At 43.0% G+C, this 23,135-nt stretch overlaps 1 protein-coding gene across 4 annotated transcripts in view; it reads left to right on the top strand.

Annotated features, from left to right (window-relative positions):
• The window catches only part of LOC306764855 (dynamin-1), a gene marked incomplete at both ends in the record, with an annotated part of 82,842 nt that extends 63,349 nt beyond the window's left edge, over nucleotides 1–19,493 (top strand). Inside the window, 9 exons of one of the 4 annotated variants that reach the window (XM_079252140.1) lie at nucleotides 7,043–7,156; nucleotides 12,227–12,336; nucleotides 12,605–12,716; nucleotides 13,523–13,534; nucleotides 13,618–13,785; nucleotides 13,859–13,945; nucleotides 14,069–14,223; nucleotides 14,294–14,458; nucleotides 19,433–19,493. In XM_079252140.1, the coding sequence (XP_079108266.1) occupies nucleotides 7,043–7,156; nucleotides 12,227–12,336; nucleotides 12,605–12,716; nucleotides 13,523–13,534; nucleotides 13,618–13,785; nucleotides 13,859–13,945; nucleotides 14,069–14,223; nucleotides 14,294–14,458; nucleotides 19,433–19,493 (984 nt within the window). Of the gene's footprint in view, nucleotides 1–7,042; nucleotides 7,157–12,226; nucleotides 12,337–12,604; nucleotides 12,717–13,522; nucleotides 13,535–13,617; nucleotides 13,786–13,858; nucleotides 13,946–14,068; nucleotides 14,228–14,293; nucleotides 14,463–16,238; nucleotides 16,261–19,432 lie in introns of those variants that run through there. The other 3 variants (XM_079252142.1, XM_079252141.1, XM_079252143.1) reach the window with 3 other exon arrangements.
• Between the last annotated feature and the right edge of the window lie 3,642 nt (nucleotides 19,494–23,135).

Here is a 23,135-nt window from a genome sequence, read left to right as displayed (position 1 = left end):
TTTGGGTTCCAGGCGAGGAAAACAATTTGCCCTCGGCCTTGAGTCCATAGCAGGTCTCAGTGCTGGCAGCTCCAGACAGCCGAATGAGGGGGTCAATTTTCACCGAATCTAGCAGACATTTTCACCATGTTGTTATGGATTTTGTGGACCAGCTCCGGGAGCACGGCCAGATGACCAGTATGGGCCAAACTGGTATCCTGCTTACAGTTGAGTCCGGTCAACGCCAGAGTCTGTGCACTCCTAGCCCGGCACATACCGTTGCAGAATTCTAGCAGCCTGCCAGTTGTTGCCAGAATCTCATGGGTCTTGAGGTAGATCAGAACTCCACCAGCGACTCCATCAGCAGAATCCCGATCACCAATAATCCAAAGATGTAAACATCCTCCACGTCCTCAGAGGACAGAACCGCCAGACACATAGGTCTCCACCTGGCCCATGAGTCCTGAACGTATCCAGTGGGAAGCGTCCCCTCAGGACATGAGGGCTCCCCTCTGCCCGATCGTCGGGTTGAGAAAATTTGATCAATTGCGTTGAGAGACCAGCCGATCAGATCCATGATGTAGTTTGAGTGGAACTGAAGAGATGTAAAAAGAGGCTCAGAGTCAGACAGGACAATGTCGCAGGCCAGAGTGGGAGGAAAGGGAGGAAACAGGAGCGCAAAGAAAAAGCGTCCGCCTTCGCTGAGAACAGGAGTGGAAAAGACAAAAGAAATCATATGTACAGTGTCCTTGGCTTACTAAAGAGGGTTAACAAAATACCTGCAAAGAGAAAACTGCTCTTTTTAGAAATATAAAAAAAAGAGGCAGAAAACAAATACAAGAAAAATAAAAATAAGTTAAATAATATGATAAGAATGTGAAGGAATACTGTAGTTAAATAATAAATAATTACAGAAATGATAATAAAGGCATGTGGGACACATCAAAGAGGGATAGTAAAAAGTAATACAAGCTACTGTAAATAATACAGAAATACAAGACAAATGATGTGGTTGCACATTTTGACAAAGTTTTTGTAAATGTTGGATCTGACCTCGTGGCACAAATCCCGGCCTCTGCATGGCCCAAAGAAAGTATGGATAGCTGGACTTACAGGAATCCCAGTTGGATGTTTTCTTTTAGCTGTGGATGAAAAAGAAGTTGCGAACCTAGTGAACTGTAAAAGTAAAGCTAAGGGGTGGGATTTAATACGTTTTTTTTTTGTTTTTTTATTCGGGTCCCAAGGCTGGACTGAGTAAGGTGTTGATTGTGCGTAATGGTGAATTGGAAGTGGATGATTACTTTGAGATTATGACTGGCATGTCTGCTCAGAGTAATAACTGGTTACTGCTGGCTGAGGAGGTAGGAGTGTCTGTTGGAGTTGCTTGTGTGGTCTGCCTGGGGCCCAGACCTGTGCTGCGTGTAGTTACCCCTCCACCTGAGTTTGACTCCGCCTGTATGATTGATTTGCTCTCTTCTGAAAACCATAACCCTAACCCTCTCAGATATGTATTTCCTGGGATGTTCCTTTCCCTGTTACATCCCGCACACAGTCCCCTCCTGTTTGGTTCAGGTGTGACGAAGCAAGACTACACTTGCTTCATGAGCTCCTCTCTGGATTCTGGTTTTGTTGGGGTTTTGGACCGTGCTTGGTGTGACAGTGTTTATGCTGTTAATTTTCTGTGGCCTGCGCCGGCCTTTGGTGGTGGTACGGTGGTCTGGTTCTTAGGGGCGTGTTGCCATCGAAGTGGACTGGTATGTGCGCCCCTGTCACCCTTCTCTTGCCTACAGCTGTCTTCCTGGGTTTCCCATCTGCCCCCTTATCCGGTCACTCAGTCTAGGCACTCTGTTTATCCTGATGACTCAGCTGCTTCCACCTATGTCAACGCTATTGGGGTTCCATTGCAGTATTTGCTGCCATTCTTGTTTTGTGTTTGTTGTTTCGTTCCGTGTATCAGAGCCTTGTTGGTTAGGCTGATTGACACTGCCTTAGAATATTGCGTTCCTCGGCTTGTTTATGACCCTCTTCCTGCTTCGGATCTCCCTCTCTCTGATACTTTTTCCTTCTTTTTTGATAGTGATGGCTTTTCTGATTCTGATTCTGACACTGACATGTGAGTGTTTTTCCTTTCAGGATGTTCTATGATGAATGTTTTTCAACCCTGCCGGGTGTGACCATTCTGATGTTTTAGTTTCCTGTATCTCTTTGGGTAGTTAGTGTTATTTTATGGGTTTGTTTTGTTGCTTTGTTATGTTCATAAATTGTGATTCTTTTGTGTTGATCCTGAAAGGATCAAAAGGGGGGAATGTGGTGGAATTATGCGTATAGTGTGGTTTTAATATGTTACTCCTTTGAGTTTATTTTAGGTAGTACAAGATATATATTCTGCATAGTTAGAGTAGTTCAGAAAGCTTGCTTTAGTAGATTCATGCATAAAACTAAGTGTTCTGTTCAAGGCCTGTTTCAGCTTTGACTGTTGTTCTCTTCAAGCTGGCAGTTGTTTTGACTAGTGCTGCCAGGCAAAGGTTTGTGTATGCTTAAAGAACACTGTAGCACTCTGAGCAGGGGCAGAGCCCTCCAGACCTATCGCTTGCAACATCTGGGCATTGTCAATAAATTGAAAAGAAAACAGTTGATCTATAGATTTATTACTCATCGGATAAATTCCACGACAGCTGGTTTAGGTTTTCTTTATTAGTTTCTTTTTTTTTGTATGTTGTCTTATTGGCTATAAATCAATTTAAACTTATCCAACCAAAAATGTCTTCAATATTTCTTACTGTTTCGAAGACCCAGGTTTTCCTGTGACCTTCACCAGTTTAGCCTTTCACTGGTTTTGTTTTGGTGCCTTATCTTGAGAGGTCATGGTCATTATCCACAATAAAACAATGAATATTCATCACTGAAAAACAATCAAATTTTTGCATTTACTATCCGCTTACAGGTAGCATTGATACTTTCACACATACAATGTGAACAAAAGTACTGCACAGGTTTCACAATAGAAACTTGCGTCCCACCCCACCTCAGGGAGATGGTTCATTGTAAAGGAACAATGAAGCAATTGCCAATTTCTGCTATTTTTATTTCTTTGTTTGGGTCATTGGTGACTTTGTATGAGTTAACTACTCCAAAAGTACAATGGTAAACATAGTTGTTTTACTAAAGGCAGTTTTATATCGATGGATTAACCTTTTGGAGGCAAAACTGCAAAGTTAAGACAGAATACATAATAATGTTATTCAAACATGAAGCATAAATTCAGCCTTATTTTGACTGTGGTTGAGTGACTCTTAGCAAGATTAAACCGATGTTCAGGATCTGTGGGATGTGTGCTTTCAGTAGACGTGTTGTTTGTTTATTTCCATGATGCTGGGTGGATGCGCCTGTTAATTATTTTGGTTTGCATATTTCAACAGACTTTGTTTACTTGGGGTTTTAATTGTTTATTGTTCGATCGGTCTTTGGTGGTTATGGTAATGAGTTTTATAGGCTTTGAGCCTTGACTTTGAGTCTAGACTTTCTGTGGATACCACACGTCTTTTTTGTTTTTCTTTTATTGCTCACACAAAGTTACAATTTTCTGTTACAGACTTAAAATTAATGCCAATAAAGTTATTCTTTGTTATGAGCTAATCTAAATGTTTCTTTTTGTTATCTTCAATCTTAATAAAGATACATTCATTCATTCATTATCCTAACCGCTTAGTCCAATGAAGGGTCGCAGGGAAGGTGGAGCCTATCCCAGCAATCTTTTAGGCGAAAGGCAGGGTACACCCTGGACATCTCTCCAGTCCATCACAGGGCCACACAGAGGCAAACAACCACTCACGCTCACACTCACTCCTATGGACAATTTAGAGTAACCAGTTAACCTAACATGCATGTCTTTGGACGGTGGGAGGAAGCCGGAGTACCCGGAGAGAACCCACACATACACGGGAAGAACATGCAAACTCCACACAGAAAGGCCACTGTCCAAACCTTCCCCTAGCCAAGGATCGAACCAACGACCTTCTTGCTGTGAGGCCAGAGTGCTATGCCACTGTGCAGCCCCGATCAGGGCCCCCACAACTACGGCTTACCACTCCCAGCGTCCCCCCCCCATTATCTTGTGAGTTGTCAGTGTTTTGGTGTTTTGATGTCTACGTGTAATTAAAAGTGGGAGGTGCCAACGACCTTACAGCCACAGCTCCGGCTGGTCGCCTCAGCAATAGAGGCACGGAACACAGCCCAATCGGACTCAACGTCCCCTGCCTCACTCGGGACTTGGTTGAAGCTCTGCTGAAGGTGGGAGTTAAAGCTCGCTCTGACGGGGGACTCAGCCAGACGTCCCCAGCAGACCCTCACAACACGTTTGGGCCTGCCAGATCTGACCGGCTTCCTCCCCCACCACCTGAGCCAACTCACCACCAGGTGGTGATCAGTTGACAGCTCCGCCCCCCTCTTCACCCGAGTGTCCAAGGCATGTGGCCGCAGGTCTGACGATACGACTACAAAATCGATCATCAAACTGAGGCCCTGGGAGTCCTGATGCCAGGTGTACATATGGACACTCTTATGTTGGAACATGGTGTTCGTTATGGACAATCCATGACGAGCACAGAAGTCCAATAACAAAACAACTTTTGGGTTCAGAGCACCCTCCAGCACTCCCTCCAAGGACTCCAGAAAGGGTGGGTACTCTGAACTGCTGTTCGGCTCATAAGCACAGACAACAGTCAGGACCCGTCCCCCCACCCGGAGGCGGAGGGAAACTACCCTTTCATCCACCGGGGTAAACCCCAATGTGCAGGCACCAAGCTGGGGGCTGATTAGAATGCCCACACCTGCTCAGCGCCTCTCACCATGAGCAACTCCAGAGTGGAAGAAGGTCCAGCCCCGAGGGTACTGGCTCCAGAGCCCAAGCCATGCGTTGAGGTGAGTCCAACTATATCTAGTCGGAACCGCTCAATCTCGCGCACAAGCTCAGGCTCCTTCCCCACCAGAGAGGTGACGTTCCATGTCCCTAGAGCCAGCTTCTGCAGCCGGGGATCGGACCGCCAGGGTCCCCGCCCCTTGCTGCCGCCCAGCTCACATTGTACCCGACCCCTACGGCTCCTCCTGCAGATGGTGAGCCCACAGGAGGTGGGGCCCATGGGACCCTTTCAGGCTGAGCCCGACCGGACCCCATGGGCGAAGGCCCGGCCACCAGACGCTCGCTCTCGTCCCCCACCCCCAGGCCTGGCTCCAGAGGGGGGTCCCGGTAACCCGCGTCCGGGCAAGGGAACATTTACGCCCAGGTTTGTGTTCATCATGGGGTTAATGAGCCGTGCTTGGTCTGGTCCCTCCCTTAGACACCTGTTTGCCATGGGTGACCCTACCAGGGGCATAAAGCCCCCGACAACATAGCTGCTAGGATCTTTGGGACACAAACCCCTCCACCACGATAAGGTGACGGCTCAGGGAGGGGGAGTTCTATGCAGAATTTTAAATTGTATTAGTTGCATGTTTGAATTCTTATTCATTTGAAATGTATTTGAACAGATTTGTGACCATTCATTTTGATCAAAGTTACTGGATAAGTCTGCTTCCCATTTAGAAGTTGGGAGACGGATGGAATCTTCTAGCTTTGATAGTAATCTATATATTTTGGATAACAGCTGTGGGGCATTGAGATTTAAGAATTCTGCAGCCCTGATAGCGAGCTGCAATTTTAATTGATCAGGGGTGTATTCAGGGATGTTACAGGAATTCTGTTACCTGTAACACTACAGCTATTCTGTTACTTGTACCATTACAGATAACCCTATCTGTAATGGTACAGGCATCTCTCCTTTTTGGGCTTACCCCAAAAATGCAGCTTGTTCTCTGGGTTTCTGCTAGGTTTTGTATGGTCTACTCTGTTAGATAACGCTGCCTGTAGCTAAGTCTTGGTACAGAGCGCAGCGGGATGACGCAGGAAATAAAATAGGTTGGAGGTGAACAGTTTCACCCCTTACTTGTCAAAATGTAATCTATTTGCCTTAAAAAGATGCATTCCCAAAAAATGTAAAATGGTCAGTTAAATTAAGTTTGTTGACAACAGATGCAGATATAAGCCACTTATTAGGTACCAGTAATTGACAAAATCTTTCCTCCACTTCTGACATTTTAATGATTATTTGTGTGTCTGATACAGTTTGTGACTGTTTACCTACCGAACCCTAGAGCTCATTGCACGTGCCTACATATCGTGATAATTAAACTCTACAGTTTAGCAGTTCAATGTACCAAGATAAAAGAAGCTCTCTTTACACTGTCATGTCCAGGAGGATCCCATTACAATACCTTTTCTGGAAAACTGCACAATTTTATAATCTTTGTTGGACTGAAATCTAAAAAGAGGCTTTTGAGTTTGGTACACAATCCTATTATGTCAGTTATGTCACATATTTTATGTTAGATATCCTGTTGTGTCCTTGTGAACATCCTATTTCATTTTGTAGAGATAACACATTCATGACCATTGAGGGAAGTGATGATTTGATTGTTCTCCACCTCTCTGTCTTGCTTCTACCACATATCTACCTGTTTACCTATAAATGGTAAATGGACTTGTACTTCTATAGCGCTTTTCTAGTCATGCAGACACTCAAAGCACTTTACACTACTTGTCACATTCACCCATTCACACACACACTCATCCAACACACGCATATCCCGATAGGCACATCGAGGGGCAGCTTGGGGTTCAGTGTCTTGCCACTTCGGACACTTCGGCCTGTTAGGGGAAGCCTGGAATCGATCCCCCAACTTTCTAACTGTTCAACCCTAACTGTTTTGAAAACAGTTAGGGTTAGAATTTAGATATTTAGATATAGAACAAAGATGTCACTGTGTGAAATACATAGTCCAGTGTTTGTCATGTTGATCTTGGTTCATCAATTTTTTCTTGAATTCAGATTTACATTTGAGGACATGTGGTTATCAGTGAAAGGGATACAACAAGAACTGTGTGTTTAGGCCCTCCTTTATCACATGATTTATTTTTCATTGATGTCATGGTATATGGATTGATGACTTTATATGATGACACATGCAGGTGATCCGTAAAGGTTGGCTTACCATCAACAACATTGGCATCATGAAGGGTGGAGCTAAAGAGTACTGGTTCGTCCTGACTGCTGAGACGCTGTCCTGGTACAAAGACGATGAGGTAACACACATACAGCTGCCGTATGACTTGTCTAAAAAAACTTATTGCAAAAAAAATGAATGTTTATGGATGTGTACATTTTTGTGAGTGTAATTTCTTGATATCTTTGTGCACTTGAACATACATGAATCAGGGAAGCGTGAAAAAATAATGAAGAGAAATAAAGGCTGCTGGACTGACACACATGGTCTTAGGACCAAATACAGAAGATTACCTTTTATTATAAAAGGTTCCCTAGTTATTCTTTTCAGCTCTGCGTTGATTATTGACCATCTCTACCTTACTTGCTTTCTCCGAGAGGAATTTTAAAGAAGGGTCATTTTCTTGGCTTTCTCTGAAATTATTTGGAATTTGCCACTGAGATTCAATAAGTAGAGTGGCATAACAGACAGGATCGGTGACTTGTACTCTATGATAGTACCTATTTTTCTCCTGATAGCATTAGCGTCTTGATTTTCTTACCCTAAGACCCCCTTCATACAAACTATCATCTGCATCAGGAAGTGGTTCTAATCCTTTGTTCATAGAGCAAGAAATCACTGCACAAGCATATGTTACAGAATCTTGGTGGACTAAGTTTTCTGAGATTTCATTGACTAGATCACTTAGCACTTCAACAATTAACATAAAGACTTTTCCTTTCACCACAACAGTTATATCTGCAGCTGGATAATCTTTCTGGCATCCATGAACACAAGTAATATTTACACTTTTGTCAAAGTCAGTTAACACATTACTAAGCACAGAAGATTTTACCAAAGTTTGTGAACGACCAGTGTCAACTAGGGCCTTCACCACTTGTGCAGTCCCTTGATATGGTTGCAGGTTTTATGCACAGATTATCGTGCTGACACATTAGTATTCGAGAACCATTGCCTGTAGGTCTCTTCTGTCACATTAAACTTCTTTAGCACTGCAGTTTTAATAGCATTGTACAAGTGACATTTGTCTTCATCCATTCCAACATAGGTCTCAAGAGCTTTACCTTTTAATAAGGAGACCACTCAAGTAGCCCATTCAACTGGTTGCAATCACCATGTTCTGGCTATCCATTCAAATCTTACAAAAAAACCGCTCAGGGTCCTCACCTTGTTTGAATTCAGGGATTCTAGGTTCACCTCACCAGGACACTCCAGTCATGGATAATGAGCTAGCCTGCTGGTTCAGGAGTGCCAGCAACTGCTGAGATGAAGAGACAGGCTCATCAGGATGTGAAATAACTCCAGGAGTTACATAGCTAATGGTATGGGAGGTTTGGCCTCACACTCCAGCCTTGGAAACTTCGGAAATGTTGAAAGGGGACCACTTTGGGCTGGGTCTATGTAATGCTCATCAGATAGAACATTGTTCTATGAGCATTGTTCTATTGTGCCCTCATTCTGTAAAGAAGCGTTTGTTAAACCGTTAATTAAAAAGCCCAGCCTCGACCCTGCGATTCTTTCGAACTATCGACCAATATCAAAATTACCATTTATTTAAAAAAGTTTTGAGAAGACCGTACTAGCACAGCTGCAATCTTTTTTTGGATCATAATGGCACTTTAGACACTTTCCAGTCAGGCTGCAAAGCCTTTCATAGCACAGAATCTGCACTTCTGAAGGTTTTTAATGACCTGTTTTTAATGGCTGAGGCTGGGGTAATTCTGCCATTTTAGTGCCTTTAGACCTGACCGCTGCTTTTGACACAGTTGACCACACAATTTTTTAAAATCATTTAGAACACTGTGTGGGCCTTCTCAGTCAGTACAGCAGACCTATAGCCACAGACCGATGACTCGGATCTTAAACTTTATAAACAAGTTAATGCGGTTGTGAAAAGTAGTTTTTATAATCTTTTCGCTAAAGTTAAATCTTTTTTTTTATCCTTCTCTGATTTTGAGCACATCATGCTTTTATTCCCTCACGTCTGGACTACCGCAATGCACTTTATTGTGGAATTAATCACAGAGCACTTTATCAACTGCAGTTAGTCCAGAATGCGGCTGCGGAACCTAACAGGAACTAAAAAACATTGGCACATCTCCCTGATTCTTGCGTCTTTGCAATGGCTTCCTGTTGGTTTTAGAGTTGATTTTAAGATTTTATTGTTTGTTTCTAAGGCATTAAATGGACTGGCCCCTAAATACATTTCTGACCTCATCCATATCTACACTCTTCCGCGCACTCTGAGGTCAGAGAGTCAGCTCCAGCTCATGGTCCCAAAGACAAGACTTAAAACTCTGATGGCAGACGGCAGGAATGACTTCTTGTACCATTACTAAGAACAACGGGGTTGCAGGACTCTGATGCTGAAGCTGCTCCTCAGTTTGTCCTCAGTGTTGTGGAGGAGGTGGGAGGGATTGTCCATTACTGTCGGCAGTTTTGACAGCATCATGTCCCTCACCACCTCCTCCAGGCTGGTGAGTATGAAGCCAACAACAGACCCTGCCTTCTTAATGAGTTTATTCAGTCTGTTGGTGTCCTTTGCCTTAATGCCTGCTCCCCAGCACACTGCAGCAAAGAAGATGGTGCTCGCCATGACAGACTAATAGAACATGTGGAGCATCCTGCTGCAGACACTGAAGGACCTGAGTCTCCTGAGGAAGTAGAGTCTGCTCATGGCCTTTTTGTAAACAGCATCAGTGTTTGTGGACCACTGCAGTCTACTGTCCAGCTCAGCACCCAGGAACTTGTAAGATGGGACTATTTCCACATCTTTCCCTCTGATGAAGACTGGGGTGGGTGGGGACTTGCTCCTGCTGAAATCCACTACCATCTCCTTTGTCTTGGTCATGTTCAGCTGCAGGTGATTCTCCCCACACCACCTGACAAAACTCTCCACACGGTCCCTGTATTCGTCCTCACGTCCATCTTCCACAAAACCCACTATGACCGTGTCATCCGAGTACTTCTGGAGGTGACATGTCTCAGAGCTTCTATATGTCTAGACTGCTGCATAAACTCTCTAATTTCTTCATAAAAATCTGGTTTAGAAGGTTATTGACTCGCAGTTTTCCCCTTTTGCCGTGCCACTGGTTCAGGCTCTCCACCTTATGCAACTATAGCTCCTGCAAGTAATTGCTCAGACTCAGCTGTCTGTTCATGCTCTTGGTCCTCCATATCCACAAAGGAGTTTTTCTTTGAACGTCTTTTCATTTAGTAAATCATTTAGTAAATGTTCTTCCACCACTTGTCTCAGATGTCTTTACCCCACTTCTGATACCAACTGTAGCAAGATAGGATAATATTTTTTTAAAGGGGGGGGGGGGGGGGGGGGGGGAGAATAGGATAATATTTTTGAACTGGGGGACATAGAAAATCACTTTTCTATTTATTTTAACATTGAGCACTTCGCAACTGCCAAGTTTCCCTTGAACAGACCAACCAGTCTGTTGGGCAGCGCCTCCTATACATACATATATATATTATGATGCACCAACCTTTCAGTCCAATTTGCCAATCAACACATTTTTCTGGAAAGACTCAATCAACAGAATTAATCACAAAACATGATTTTTTTTTACAACAGCTCATTTTCCATAATCCAGCACAGGAATTCATGATTCATGTTAACATTTACATACTTCTCAGTGTTCTTCTTGATACCACTAATCATTCCCAATCAATTATTCAATGAAGAACAAGACCCGTCCATTCACACTCTGCAATAGCACCGATTGTAGGCAGGCCCTATCAGTGAGGAAAATCTTTTTCAGAAAAGACTTAAGGAGAGGAATGATTCACATTACTAAAAGTATAAACATAAAAAGAACGTTTGGTAAACAAGTATAAACACAGGAGGCACCTCAAAACTTAAGGAGCTAGTGCCTCCTCACACATGCACTGGCTGACGCATGCTGTAACAAAGGACCTCCAGGACACAGATCAAGGTTTTATTTATTACCAGTGGCCATCGTAGGAATTTCATGAGGAAAGCTAAATCAGAATGTTTCTTGCCAGTACAGATCTCAGTCAGGGGAGTTGGACTTGAGAAGTGGAAAGAAGGTCGAGCATTGAAACTATGAAGTTCGACGGTGTGTGAGTGTGCAACAGGGTTTTACGTAGGTGGAGATGACTGACTGAAGGCGTAGATAGGAGGTAATCTGAAGAGTTGCTGCAGAGAGGCCTGGCAGGAGTGGGTGTGTCTGCAGCACAACCAGTTATTGGTGTAACGTATGGCATACCTGTCGCCTCATCCGCTTAAGTGCCGCAAATGGTGCTGGCAGAACTTCATCGGCCAGTTTCTTTTTATAAACTGATAGCATGCAGTCAAACAACTTTGATGTGTACTTTGCAACCTGTGTGTTTTCCAGGTGATCAGCTAATTGGCTATCTAAAAAGGACAACTGGTCAACAAAGTCCAGAGACACGCTTGATTAAGCGAAGTGGAAGATTCATCGGATCCATGAAAAGCGAGCTCATATGCCCTGCAAAGTTTAATACAGTCCACAATAAGTGATAATGAATGTCTGTTAATGTCTATCAGAAAACTAAACACAGAAAGGCCACTTTATAGGTTGGCCAGGTGTTAGCTAGTCTTTTCTCGGGAACCAGTTTACACAAAAGCTGCAATTCGAGTACTTGTCTTTCTATGTCATTTTGATAGGATTTGGATGGAGTGCCCCAGAAACATCACTTTGTATTTTTACTCCAAAGATAATGGGGAAAATGAACAAGAAAGAAAATAACAGACTTTTACTCCACACAACACCTGACAAAACTCTCGCCCATGTCAAGTTGTCGGTCTTTGGTCCAAATCCTTTGGGTTTAGCCCAAACAAGAAGCAAATGAAGGAGCAAAGGTGTATAAAGTAGAAGTAAAAAATAAACTAGAAGTATTGGCATGTATTTGATCTATTGATGCATTCAGAACAGCTGTTTTAACTAACAGGTTCATCTACCTTGCAGTGGAGCTGAGCTAATTATATCCACCTGGTTTAATGACCTGTTGGAAAGAGCTGTCAGACAGGACTTCTACTTTAACCACCTCTGTGAAGGAGGCGTCTTCCGCCACCTGTCACTAACATGTAAAGAGAGCCAAAATTGACATTATTGCTGAGCGGTCATTGCTTTTTTGCCCCCACACTCCGAAGGAGAAAGAGAAGAAGTACATGTTGCCTGTGGACAACCTGAAACTGAAGGACATCGAGAAGAGCTTCATGTCCAGCAAACACATCTTTGCCCTGTTCAACACTGAACACAGGTCAGCATGTGCACGATCGATGCTAAAGTCTTCCATGTATGTCAGTGCATGTTGAGTATGAAATGTTACGGTGATTTGTTCACTTTCATGATAACCAAAGTGGTGAACATAATCAGATATCAGTTGTAGGTCGAGATTTGAATTTATCAGAAGCTCAGAAACTAATTTTGTACTTGATCTGCTTCTGTACTTTAAGGATACCTGCCTGTTGATGTTTATAGTATAGGTTATAGTTGTTTACATTTTTACAAACATGATGTTGTTGCAGGAATGTGTACAAGGACTACCGTCAGCTGGAGCTGGCCAGTGAGTCTCAGGAGGAGGTAGACAGCTGGAAGGCTTCTTTTCTACGTGCTGGAGTGTACCCTGAACGCAGCGTGGTACTTTTCCTTCCTGCTTACTGCACAATAATACACATTACTTCAAATGAGTTTTCATGGCCACCTATGAGTGTACATAACCTGTACGTTACTGTACATAACTGTGTGTTACTTATTGACGCACATTACTAAACATAACACATTACTTAAAAATGATGCACATTGTTGTGCATTACATCACATTGACTGCAGCACAATAACTACTAGGGTTGTGACGATATGCTTTTGTCCCCATTCGATTTTTCTTGATTTCAATTAGGGAAAAAACACCCAGTAGCCAGATCGTCATTCTGCTGCTATAATGCCCAAGAAGACAAGTAAAAAGATCAATAAAAACAATGAAAATGACAAAAAATTATAGTGGATTATTTTATTTATTTAAAAGAAAAATAGATTTTTAAACAAAAAATCGATTTTAAAATTGTGAAGAAAAAAAATCCTGATTTCCGATTTTCTGATTTGATTTTCCCACCCCTAATAACTACATCTTGAGTATTGACTACATGTTGCTGTACATAACTTGCACCTCTCTGCACAATGCCACAAATTTCTGCCCATGTCGATACATTACTGTACATTACTTCCCCAACTGCAATTATTTGCACATCACTGTACATAATTTCATGTTATTGCTAATGTACCGCTATTAACTGCTCATTACGTGCATATTACTTCACATTACTACACATCACCTGCACATTTCTGCATGATCAAGATTTATTACAGTGTAGTAAGATGCCGTACTCTGATATCAGTCATAAACATTTATTGTGATGTATCTTTGTGTTTTTCTCACCATCCTGCAGGATAAAGAGAAGGTGAGTTGCTGCTGTATATCTGTAAGTGTGTATGAGTTGGGTTTGCATGTGGATGGGTGATGCTGATCTCTGCATGTCTACAGGTAGAGGCTGAAGACTCCAACACTGATGGGCAGATCCATAGTATGGACCCTCAGCTGGAGCGACAGGTGGAAATAGTGAGAAACCTGGTGGACTCATACCTGGCCATCATCCACCGCACTGTCAGAGACCTCATTCCCAAGACCATCATGCACCTGATGGTCAACAATGTATGAAAAACATATGCAGGTAGACTCAGGTGTTAATCACAACGGTCATATGGAATTTTGTCTGCTTTTTTAGACAAAAGAGTTCATCCATGCAGACCTGCTTGCTCAACTTTACTCCTGTGGAGACCAGAACTCTTTGATGGAGGAGTCTCAAGAACAGGTAAGTCTGGAGACAGACAGGTGAGAAGTGTGTGAGAACACTTTGATCTACTGTGTTGTTTTTAAAGTTCTATATAAATAAATGAAGTTGGAGCTGGAGTGATGTTTTTCCAACCCTATCCAGGCTCAGCACCGTGATGAGATGCTCCGGATGTACCATGCCCTGCGAGAGGGGCTCAGCATCATCGGTGACATCAGCACCTCAACCATCACAACAGCAATGCCTCCACCTGTTGATGACTCCTGGCTGCAGGTGACGGGGATGCCGTCTGGTCGCAGGTAACCTGGAAATAGATCAGTTCATCAAGGGCTGTGTGAGCAACATTTCTGAGTCTCTGCTGGTATCCAGGTCTCCTATGTCCAGTCCAACCCCCCAGCGTCGGGCCCCTCCAGGTCCTCCTCGACCCGGTGGCCGTGCGGCCCCAGGTGCTCCTTCTCGGCCTGCGGTGTCACCTGAACCCCCACCTTCTGTCCCTTCGCGACCCAACAGAGCCCCCCCACCTGGAGTCCCCAGGTAATTTCTCCCGTTTGAGTGTTTCAATACGGATAATGAAAGGTCAGGTGACCAGCACCTGGTTCCTGTTTCAAGACAATGACCCTTCACGTTAAGATTCAGACCAAAGTCTCAGTGGGTCAGATGGGCACCAAATATTATCTGCTCTCTGATTTAAAGGTAGAGGATGTAAGATTTTCAATATTTTCTAAATAAATTAACTAATAAAATAACTACAATCATAATTAGAAAGTCTTTTGAACATGTAGGTTCCAGTCTGTCCATATTTGATGCGTTATTAAATTACAAGTTTAATTTATGACAAATGACAAAAAGTACTTTTTTTTACTGGTAGGCAAACATTTAAGAAGAGTCTTTGTCATTAATTTAAAACCTTTAAAAGGACATTAAATTTTATGTTTCTAAGCTGACAGTGAAATGAAACTGTGATGTCCCACCCTGCCATATGACGTGAATGCAGCACTTGATTGGTTTCCAGGTGTTCTGATCAGTGTGTCCAGCTCCAACACACAGACACACACACCTGGAATATTTGTCTTAAAGGCAGGTTTTCTTACTGTGCAGTAGCATAATATAGCTGTGTTTGACTTCTAAGAGGGACACAGAGCAGACAGACAGGAACTTGCTTCTTTGTTGGTGCTGTAGAACAATGAGCAGCGATCCACAAACAACCTGCAGACATGGAGAAGAAAGATGGGCAGTTCTTTCTTCCTGGTCCTCCTCAGCCTTCACCATCTGTCCATCTCTGTCCCACCCATGTGTGTTTCTACCTGTTCACCCTTCTTTCTGTCTCCACCCTTCTTTCTCCACCTATATCTCTTTCCATCTGTCTCCACCCTTCTTTCTCCACCTATATCTCTTTCCATCTGTCTCCACCCTTCTTTCTCCACCTATATCTCTTACCATCTGTCTCCACCCTTCTTTCTCCACCTATATCTCTTTCCATCTGTCTCCACCCTTCTTTCTCCACCTATATCTCTTTCCATCTGTCTCCACCCTTCTTTCTCCACCTATATCTCTTTCCATCTGTCTCCACCCTTCTTTCTCCACCTATATCTCTTTCCATCTGTCTCCACCCTTCTTTCTCCACCTATATCTCTTACCATCTGTCTCCACCCTTCTTTCTCCACCTATATCTCTTACCATCTGTCTCCACCCTTCTTTCTCCACCTATATCTCTTACCATCTGTCTCCACCCTTCTTTCTCCACCTATATCTCTTTCCATCTGTCTCCACCCTTCTTTCTCCACCTATATCTCTTTCCATCTGTCTCCACCCTTCTTTCTCCACCTATATCTCTTTCCATCTGTCTCCACCCTTCTTTCTCCACCTATATCTCTTTCCATCTGTCTCCACCCTTCTTTCTCCACCTATATCTCTTACCATCTGTCTCCACCCTTCTTTCTCCACCTATATCTCTTACCATCTGTCTCCACCCTTCTTTCTCCACCTATATCTCTTACCATCTGTCTCCACCCTTCTTTCTCCACCTATATCTCTTACCATCTGTCTCCACCCTTCTTTCTCCACCTATATCTCTTTCCATCTGTCTCCACTTGTGCATCTGCCTCCAATTTATTGGTCTTTTTGTCAGTATTCACCACCTGTCTGTCTCCTACTTTTAGTCTCTTTCCATCTGTATTTCTGTCTCTGTCTCCATCTGTGTGTTGTCTCTGTTTGTGTGATCCAGTTCTACCAGTACCATATAAGGTAAATCAGGCGTCAGGTGATTGTCCTGCCCCCACCCCCTCATATTTACCATATATGGTTATTCTTTCAGAATCTCAATCAGTGACCAGTGAGGAGTGCACCAATGGTATGTCAATTGTCCATGTGATGTCACTGTCTTTCACCAACTCTGTCTGTAAACTTCGTCATGTGCCCCCATCATGTGACCCCATCCACGACCCCATGTGACTGACCTCCTTCTACTGACCATTTCTGCTGTTTTTATTTGTTTTTTTGTTCATTGCCAGCCGGAGGGCTTCTGCATCTCTATCTGAACATTTTGACACACCTCTTTTTCTGCTTTTTCCATACACTAAATGACAAACACAAAAAAGGCCACAGATGATTTTGGTTCTGATTAACTGGTTCAGACTGGTTTCATTATATCCTAATTGGCCCCTTCTGGTTCTGGCTGGTACTAGTTATTTGTCACAGATTCTACTGATCTATTGGTTTAGTAGAACAAGCTGGTTTGAATTTTGATTAGTTTTGGGTGACTCTGAAGAATAAAACAGACAACGTTTGTTCATCATACTGCCGCTAACTGGTCCCAGCTAATTCTGGTTAACAGTTGATTCCAAAAGCATCCAGAACATTGGAACTGATTTTGTTGGACCGTTTCAGTCAGCTTCCAGCTGGTGTTTTATGTTTAAATTCTTGAGTAACTTGAGTAGTGCCGCTGGACACAAACAGAACTTTGATCTGGTCCAAATGTGTTTTTGGTCTTTGACTTAATGCACTTTTTCCAGAACAACTAAGTTCTGCATAGAATTTTTTTCCTTAAGCCTGAGCACTGAAGATGGTGCAAAGGCTTGTTGAAACCATGATTTTTTTTTCAATGAGTGTCTGTGCATTTAATGTCTACCTAGTATAAATAGGTTCTAATTCATTCTCAGTTGGATCCAAGCAGCTGGTTCCTATAGTTCATGATTGTTTGCTGCTGCTTCCATAGCCGTTCACTGCACTTTTCAAATGTTCTGTTGCACTCCAAACACATTTATGTTGATTCCATCTTGGTTTTGGTTGTATTAGGACCATCTGTTTCAGCTGGTCAGACCAAAGCCCAGGAGGCTTGTCTCCAGGCTGATTGTTTCTAGTGGTTCCATATGGTTGCAACTTATTTCTTTGAGACTTGTTTCATCTGATGGTTTCTGCCCAGTCCATCTGGATTTATCTTTGGCTGCTTTGGTCACTTTAAGATGTCAATTATCTTTTCAGCTGGTTAGACTTGTGTTATTTAACCCCTTAACAGTCACCCCCCAATTTTCCAAATACACCTGAAAAAGACATACCCTGGATCAGGATGTCCTGATGTGGAGGGAGATGAAGCTGTGTTCTGGTCCATGACTGAGCTGCAGGGTGACAGATTGGAGACGTGACAGGAAAGCAGTGGGCTTATGGAGGGTGTGTGGTCTGTTGGGCTGGAGGTAGGGGGTGAACTGAACCTGTTGAAGAATATGTTCAGCTCATTAGCTCTGTCCAGACCTCCATCAGGCTGGTCCCCCTTTAACTTGAAGCCGGTGATCTTCTTCATTCCAGACCACACATCCCTCAGGTTATTCTGCTGGAGCTGACTTTCTAACTTCTTCCTGTAGTCCTTCTTGCACTTCTTAGTTTGTGTTTTAAGTTGTTTTTGTGTTGCCCTCAATAACTCCCTGTCTCCATCCCTGAAGGCTTTCTTTTTGATGTTCAGCAGCTTTTTCAGGTCACTGGTGATCCAGGGTTTGTTACTGGGGAAGCACCTCACTGTTCTTGTTGGGACGATGCTGTCCACACAGAAGTTTATGTAATCTGTCACACACTCAGCCATGGCGTTGATGTCGTCTCCATGAGGTTCACAGAGGACGTTCCAGTCTGTAGCCTCAAAGCCTCCTCTAAGAGCATCTTCAGCTTCAGCAGACCAGATTTTGATAGTCTTTGTGATGACTGGTTGCTGCTGAACGATGGGCTTGTAGGTGGAGGTGAGAAGAACCAGATTATGGTCAGATCTTCCTAAAGGAGGCAGGGCAGAACAACTGGATCCATTATTCATATTTGCATAAAATAAGTCCAACATCTTATTTTCTCTGGTGGAGCAGCTGACAAACTGCTGGAATGTTGGTAGAGTTGCAGAGAGGGAGACGTTGTTGAAGACTCCGGAGATCGCCATGAATGAGTTTGGATGCTGTGTTTGTAGCCGAGCAACGACGGAGCTGATGACGTCACAGGCTGTGTCTGGTGCGGTACCAGGTATTATATAAACCGCTACCAGAATAACACAGGTAAACTCTCTGGGTAAATAATATGGACGGAAGCTCACAGCTAACAGTTCCATGTCCCTTGTGCATATCTTCTCCTTGACAGTAACATGTCCAGGATGACACCAACGCTGGTTAACCAGCACTGCAATTCCACCACCCTTTAGCTTTCCGCTGTGTTGTCTACTGCGGTCTGCACGGACCGTTTTAAAGCCCGGTACAGACACATTACAGTCAGGGATGTGTTCATGCAGCCATGTCTCGGTGAAGCACATAATACTGCACTCTCTGTATTCTTTCTGAGACCTTGTTAGCATCTCCAGCTCGTCCGTTTTGTTAGCAAGCGATCTCACATTACCCATGAGGACGGTCGGGAGAAATGGCTTAAATCTCCATCGCTGTCTCCTCTGTCTCACTCCCGCTCTTCATCCTCTTCTCTTTCTTTTCAACTCCATCAGGATTTGATGTGTTGTTTCGCTGATAACCCTGATTTGGGAGAGTTTAATCAGTTGATCCCAATTGTAAGCAAGTCTTTCGTTGCCATGGAGACTCATCATAACAAGTCTTGAAAGAGCAAAAATATGCAGAAAAATCTTCCTTGCAGCACACCCTCCGAACCGGCATGAAATCCTCAGAAAAAAAGACCTCATTTGAGCTAATATCAATATGAGAAGAGTTTTTACTTAAAAAAAAAAAATCAAGATAGCAAGTCAGAGCTACTACAGTTTGCTGCCATCAGAGAGCGCAATCTAGAAGCGGAATCTAGATTATAAATGAATATAACAATATGCTGAATATCTTCATTTGGTGAAAAAAATGCAGCTGTATGGTTTATGACCCATATTGCCGCGCTCAACAAATGTTCCAACTATTGGTTTTTAACTGGTGTGAACTGATTCTTATGGTATGTAGCTATGGTTCCAAAAGCCTCTTCCTGTCCATGTTTGTTTCTGTTGATTCACTCTTCTCTTTTCTTTCTCTTTGTTTGTTCTGTTGTTTTTTTCTCCAGTCGTCCCAGTAAAGGTAGCCCCGCCCATGGAGAAAGTCCACAGTCTTCTATTGAGGGTTAACTCAAAGTATTTGTGTCTCCGTTGTGTTTCTGTGAACCTTTCAGTAATAATGATAGTTATCAGCACATTGTGACTTAGTGATCAGCAATACTGCGTGTATAAATCTGTTGTCTGTCTGTCAGAACAGAAACATGATGTATTTTTTAAATGCCTCCAGAGACGTCTCCGTCTGCTCTGGATTGTCACGCTGGTCTGAGATCAGACTCAGTATCTCCGGATTTTTATTTTCTCTATTTTTCTTTACAGTGTAAAGTATAAATTAATTACAACATGTATTTTTGTGGATCTATTTATTGATTTATTTATTATGCAGCTCAGTGTTAATTAAACCTGTATTCTACTGTGCTAGATTAAAAACATTAGATTGTGCTCTGCTGATGCCAGCCTCTCAAAGTTTAAACTACACTGTGGTTCTAACCAGTTCCACTTGCTTCAGTCTGGTTCTGACCAGTTCAAAAAGACATGAAACAGATCCATTGGTACTGTTTTATGGTTCCAGGTGGATCTGAACTTCTTGAGCTAATTTAACTGGAGCCACATGTTCCAGCTGGTTGTGACTGGTTCTGACCAGGTTTTGGAGGTGAAAAGAGATGTTACTGAGTTCACAGACTAGTTTTACCGAGTGGCACCAAGTGAGCTTAGTCTGTATCTCGCATGTAATTAAGACGCAGTTTGTAACTATGTGGTTGTTGTTTGGACCAACATGTATAATGTGTTTGTTTCCATCATGTCTGACTGACAGCCAGTTTCAGATGTGTTGTATAGTTGATGAAAAAGATTGAAACATTCGGACCATGGTCAGCTGATGCTTGTCTCCATGACGACTGAACTTTCTGATGTACCTGTAGTCCCTGTTAGTGTTTGCATGTAGCGCTGTGTGTGAAACTGTTGGATTCTGAGCTGCATTTCACTCCGTCAGGACCATACCTGTCAAGTTCTGGATTTTAAAATACAGAAAATTCTTAGGCAACCTCCCAGAGTAGAAGAGGTGTCATTCCTGATCGCCATGGGCAGAGGTACATGCAGTTCTCTCCTTGTGGGAAGGAGTTTATTGTTGCCTCTGTGTGTTTATTCTTCGCAGGGGTTTCTCACCTCGTATCAGTGTGTTTTCTCCCTATATGAAAATACAGCAAAAATAAAAACGCAGGATGACATCGGGAAACAGGGAAAAATACGGTTGTTTCCTGGCCACAATGGGATACTTGACAGCTATGGTCAGGACAGTTTGGTCGCTGTGAAGTGTTCTTGTCTGGTGAACATGCTCAGTAACTCAGATTTTAAGTGTTTTATTGTATTTTGCACTGCTGCAGCAGCATGTTGAATGCCACTCAGCCTCCAACACACAAACCCGTGTTGTTGGATGTTCACTCTGAATGGTGTTCATATCAATCTATGTTTACACAATATATGAAGATTATGAGAATTATAATAATGATTATGACAATGCAACATATTTATGTGAAGAACAAATATCTGTATCACTGAAATATGCAGCTGCCCACATTGTAGTGTGTATGTGTAAGAGTGTGTGTGCATGTCACAGTGTGCTAGTGTGTAGTGATGTTGTGTATTCTTAAATCATGTGATATGGGCAAACACATGAATAAAGTTGTATGACTGATCAGTGTTGAATCTTCTTCATGACAAACTAAACTGACATGAACTGACTTTAATTAAAATAAATTAATCTAAATCAAGCAAAGTTACTTTAGAAACTGAACTGAAATGAGCTGAACTATGTAAACTATTTTGAACTTAGCTAAAGTTAACAAATTGAATTGTACTGAAATAAAATACACATAAATTTGATTTATGAAGTTAACTAAACTGAAGTGGATGGAACTGAACTTAATGGTTAACAGAAATAAACTGATCTAAATGAAAGTTAGTTATGGGGGTTTTCACACCAGGATAGTCTGTCTGCTAAACTCAGTGCAATACAGTAGTAAATTTAGATGTTGGGGGAACCCCCCCTTGACCAGGTTTGTATTCATACTGAACTACTGAAACAAATCGAACCTTTCGTAAAAACAAATTCCAGTCTTCCCCAGAGGCAATGCTGAGTCAAGAATTACATATAGATAAAATGGAACACACAGTGAAGAAGAAAACGGGCTCACCTCTTGGTTAATGCAGCATAAGTGCTATTTTTCACCACATTGGAGAAAAAAATAGAGCTGGATTAGATTTGCGGTCTTGGGTTAATCATTTTGGTCATCATTTTCACAGAATTTGTACACATCTAACATTACACATTTTTCCCGATAATGATAGAGCCACACATAATCCCAAATGTATATACATTTTGCTTGTGTTTGCATTATACTCCACTTTCTGTGTTTGGTCCACTTGAAACTGACCAAGATTTGTAATTACATGTGGATTAAGTTGGCTTCTTTGAAATGAATCAGTTAGTTTGAGCATTTGCAAATCCCCAAATAAAGCAGACTTACTGAGCACGCACCATGATTCTAATCATAAAAGCTGTTGTGTATGTGCACTGTAAAACGAAACTAAAATATGCTGAACATGAACTAAACTAAGCTAAAGTGAACTCAAACTGATCAGCATTTCATAAAACTGCAAGTGTCTGTCAGGGATCTGGGTTGTCTTCTGTGGGAGTTGTGCTGTTTTCAGATTCCACGAGAGGATGCGGTTGGACCAATACCTGGAGGGGGATTCCCACAGGTGTGTTTTCTTAAACACCTTCAGAGGATCAGTGATATTCTCCTGCAGGCTATCTGGAGTTGGCTGCCAGTCCCTCACTAGGGCGACGAGTGACCGTGTAAAACCTCTTGATGTGGATTTTCCTGAGCTCCCCATTTTCTCCACTGTGAACAGATCCCCGACATTCATCTGTGGTAATCATCTGCAACCAGTTCCTGTGGTCATCTGTCTACAGCTGGCTGCCCACCAGATCTAGAAACAATCCTCAATGTGCAGCCTGTCCACCCTCCAGCGTCTCTCACTACTGGTTCAGATAAATATATAAACTCTTCTCTCACCAGCCCTCCCATCTCCAGGGTAGGGCGGGTGGATGTTCATCTCTCCAGCTCGGGTTCTCTACCAGAGTCCTGGGAGGCTCCTCTTCAGTATCTTAGCTGTTCCTGGGACTGATCTCTTCTGGATGGAGATGTCTGATGTTCCACCAGGTATCTGTTGGAGCCACTTCTCCAGTGTGGGGGACACGGCCCCCAGTGCTCCCATCACTATGGGTACTACTGTTGCTTCCACCCTCCAGGCCTTCTCCAGGTCTTCCTTGAGGCCTTGGTACTTCTCCAGTTTCTCCTTTTTCCTGATATTTCCATCATTGGGGATGGATACATCGATCACTACGGCTTTCCTCTGCTGCTTCTCCATGATCACTATGTCCGCTTGGTTGGCCACCACCATTTTATCTGTCTGGATCTGGAATACCCAGAGGATCTTAGCCCTCTCATTCTCCACCACCTTGGGGGGAGTTTCCCACTGGGACTGAGGGGTCTCCAGTCCATATTCTGCACAGATGTTCCTGAACACTATGCCGGCTACTTGGTTATGGTGCTCCATGTATTCTTTGCCTGCCAGTATCTTGTACCCTGCTGTGTGGTGCTGGATTGTTTCAGGGGCTCCTTTGCATAGTCTGGTAGATCTGGACCTGCT

This window comes from Telmatherina bonti (assembly GCF_933228915.1).
Source record: "Telmatherina bonti genome assembly, chromosome: 13".
In the NCBI taxonomy this organism is placed as follows: domain Eukaryota; kingdom Metazoa; phylum Chordata; class Actinopteri; order Atheriniformes; family Telmatherinidae; genus Telmatherina; species Telmatherina bonti.
The sequence above is the reverse complement of the archived record's forward strand: the minus strand, read 5'-3'. Positions and strand labels throughout refer to the sequence as shown.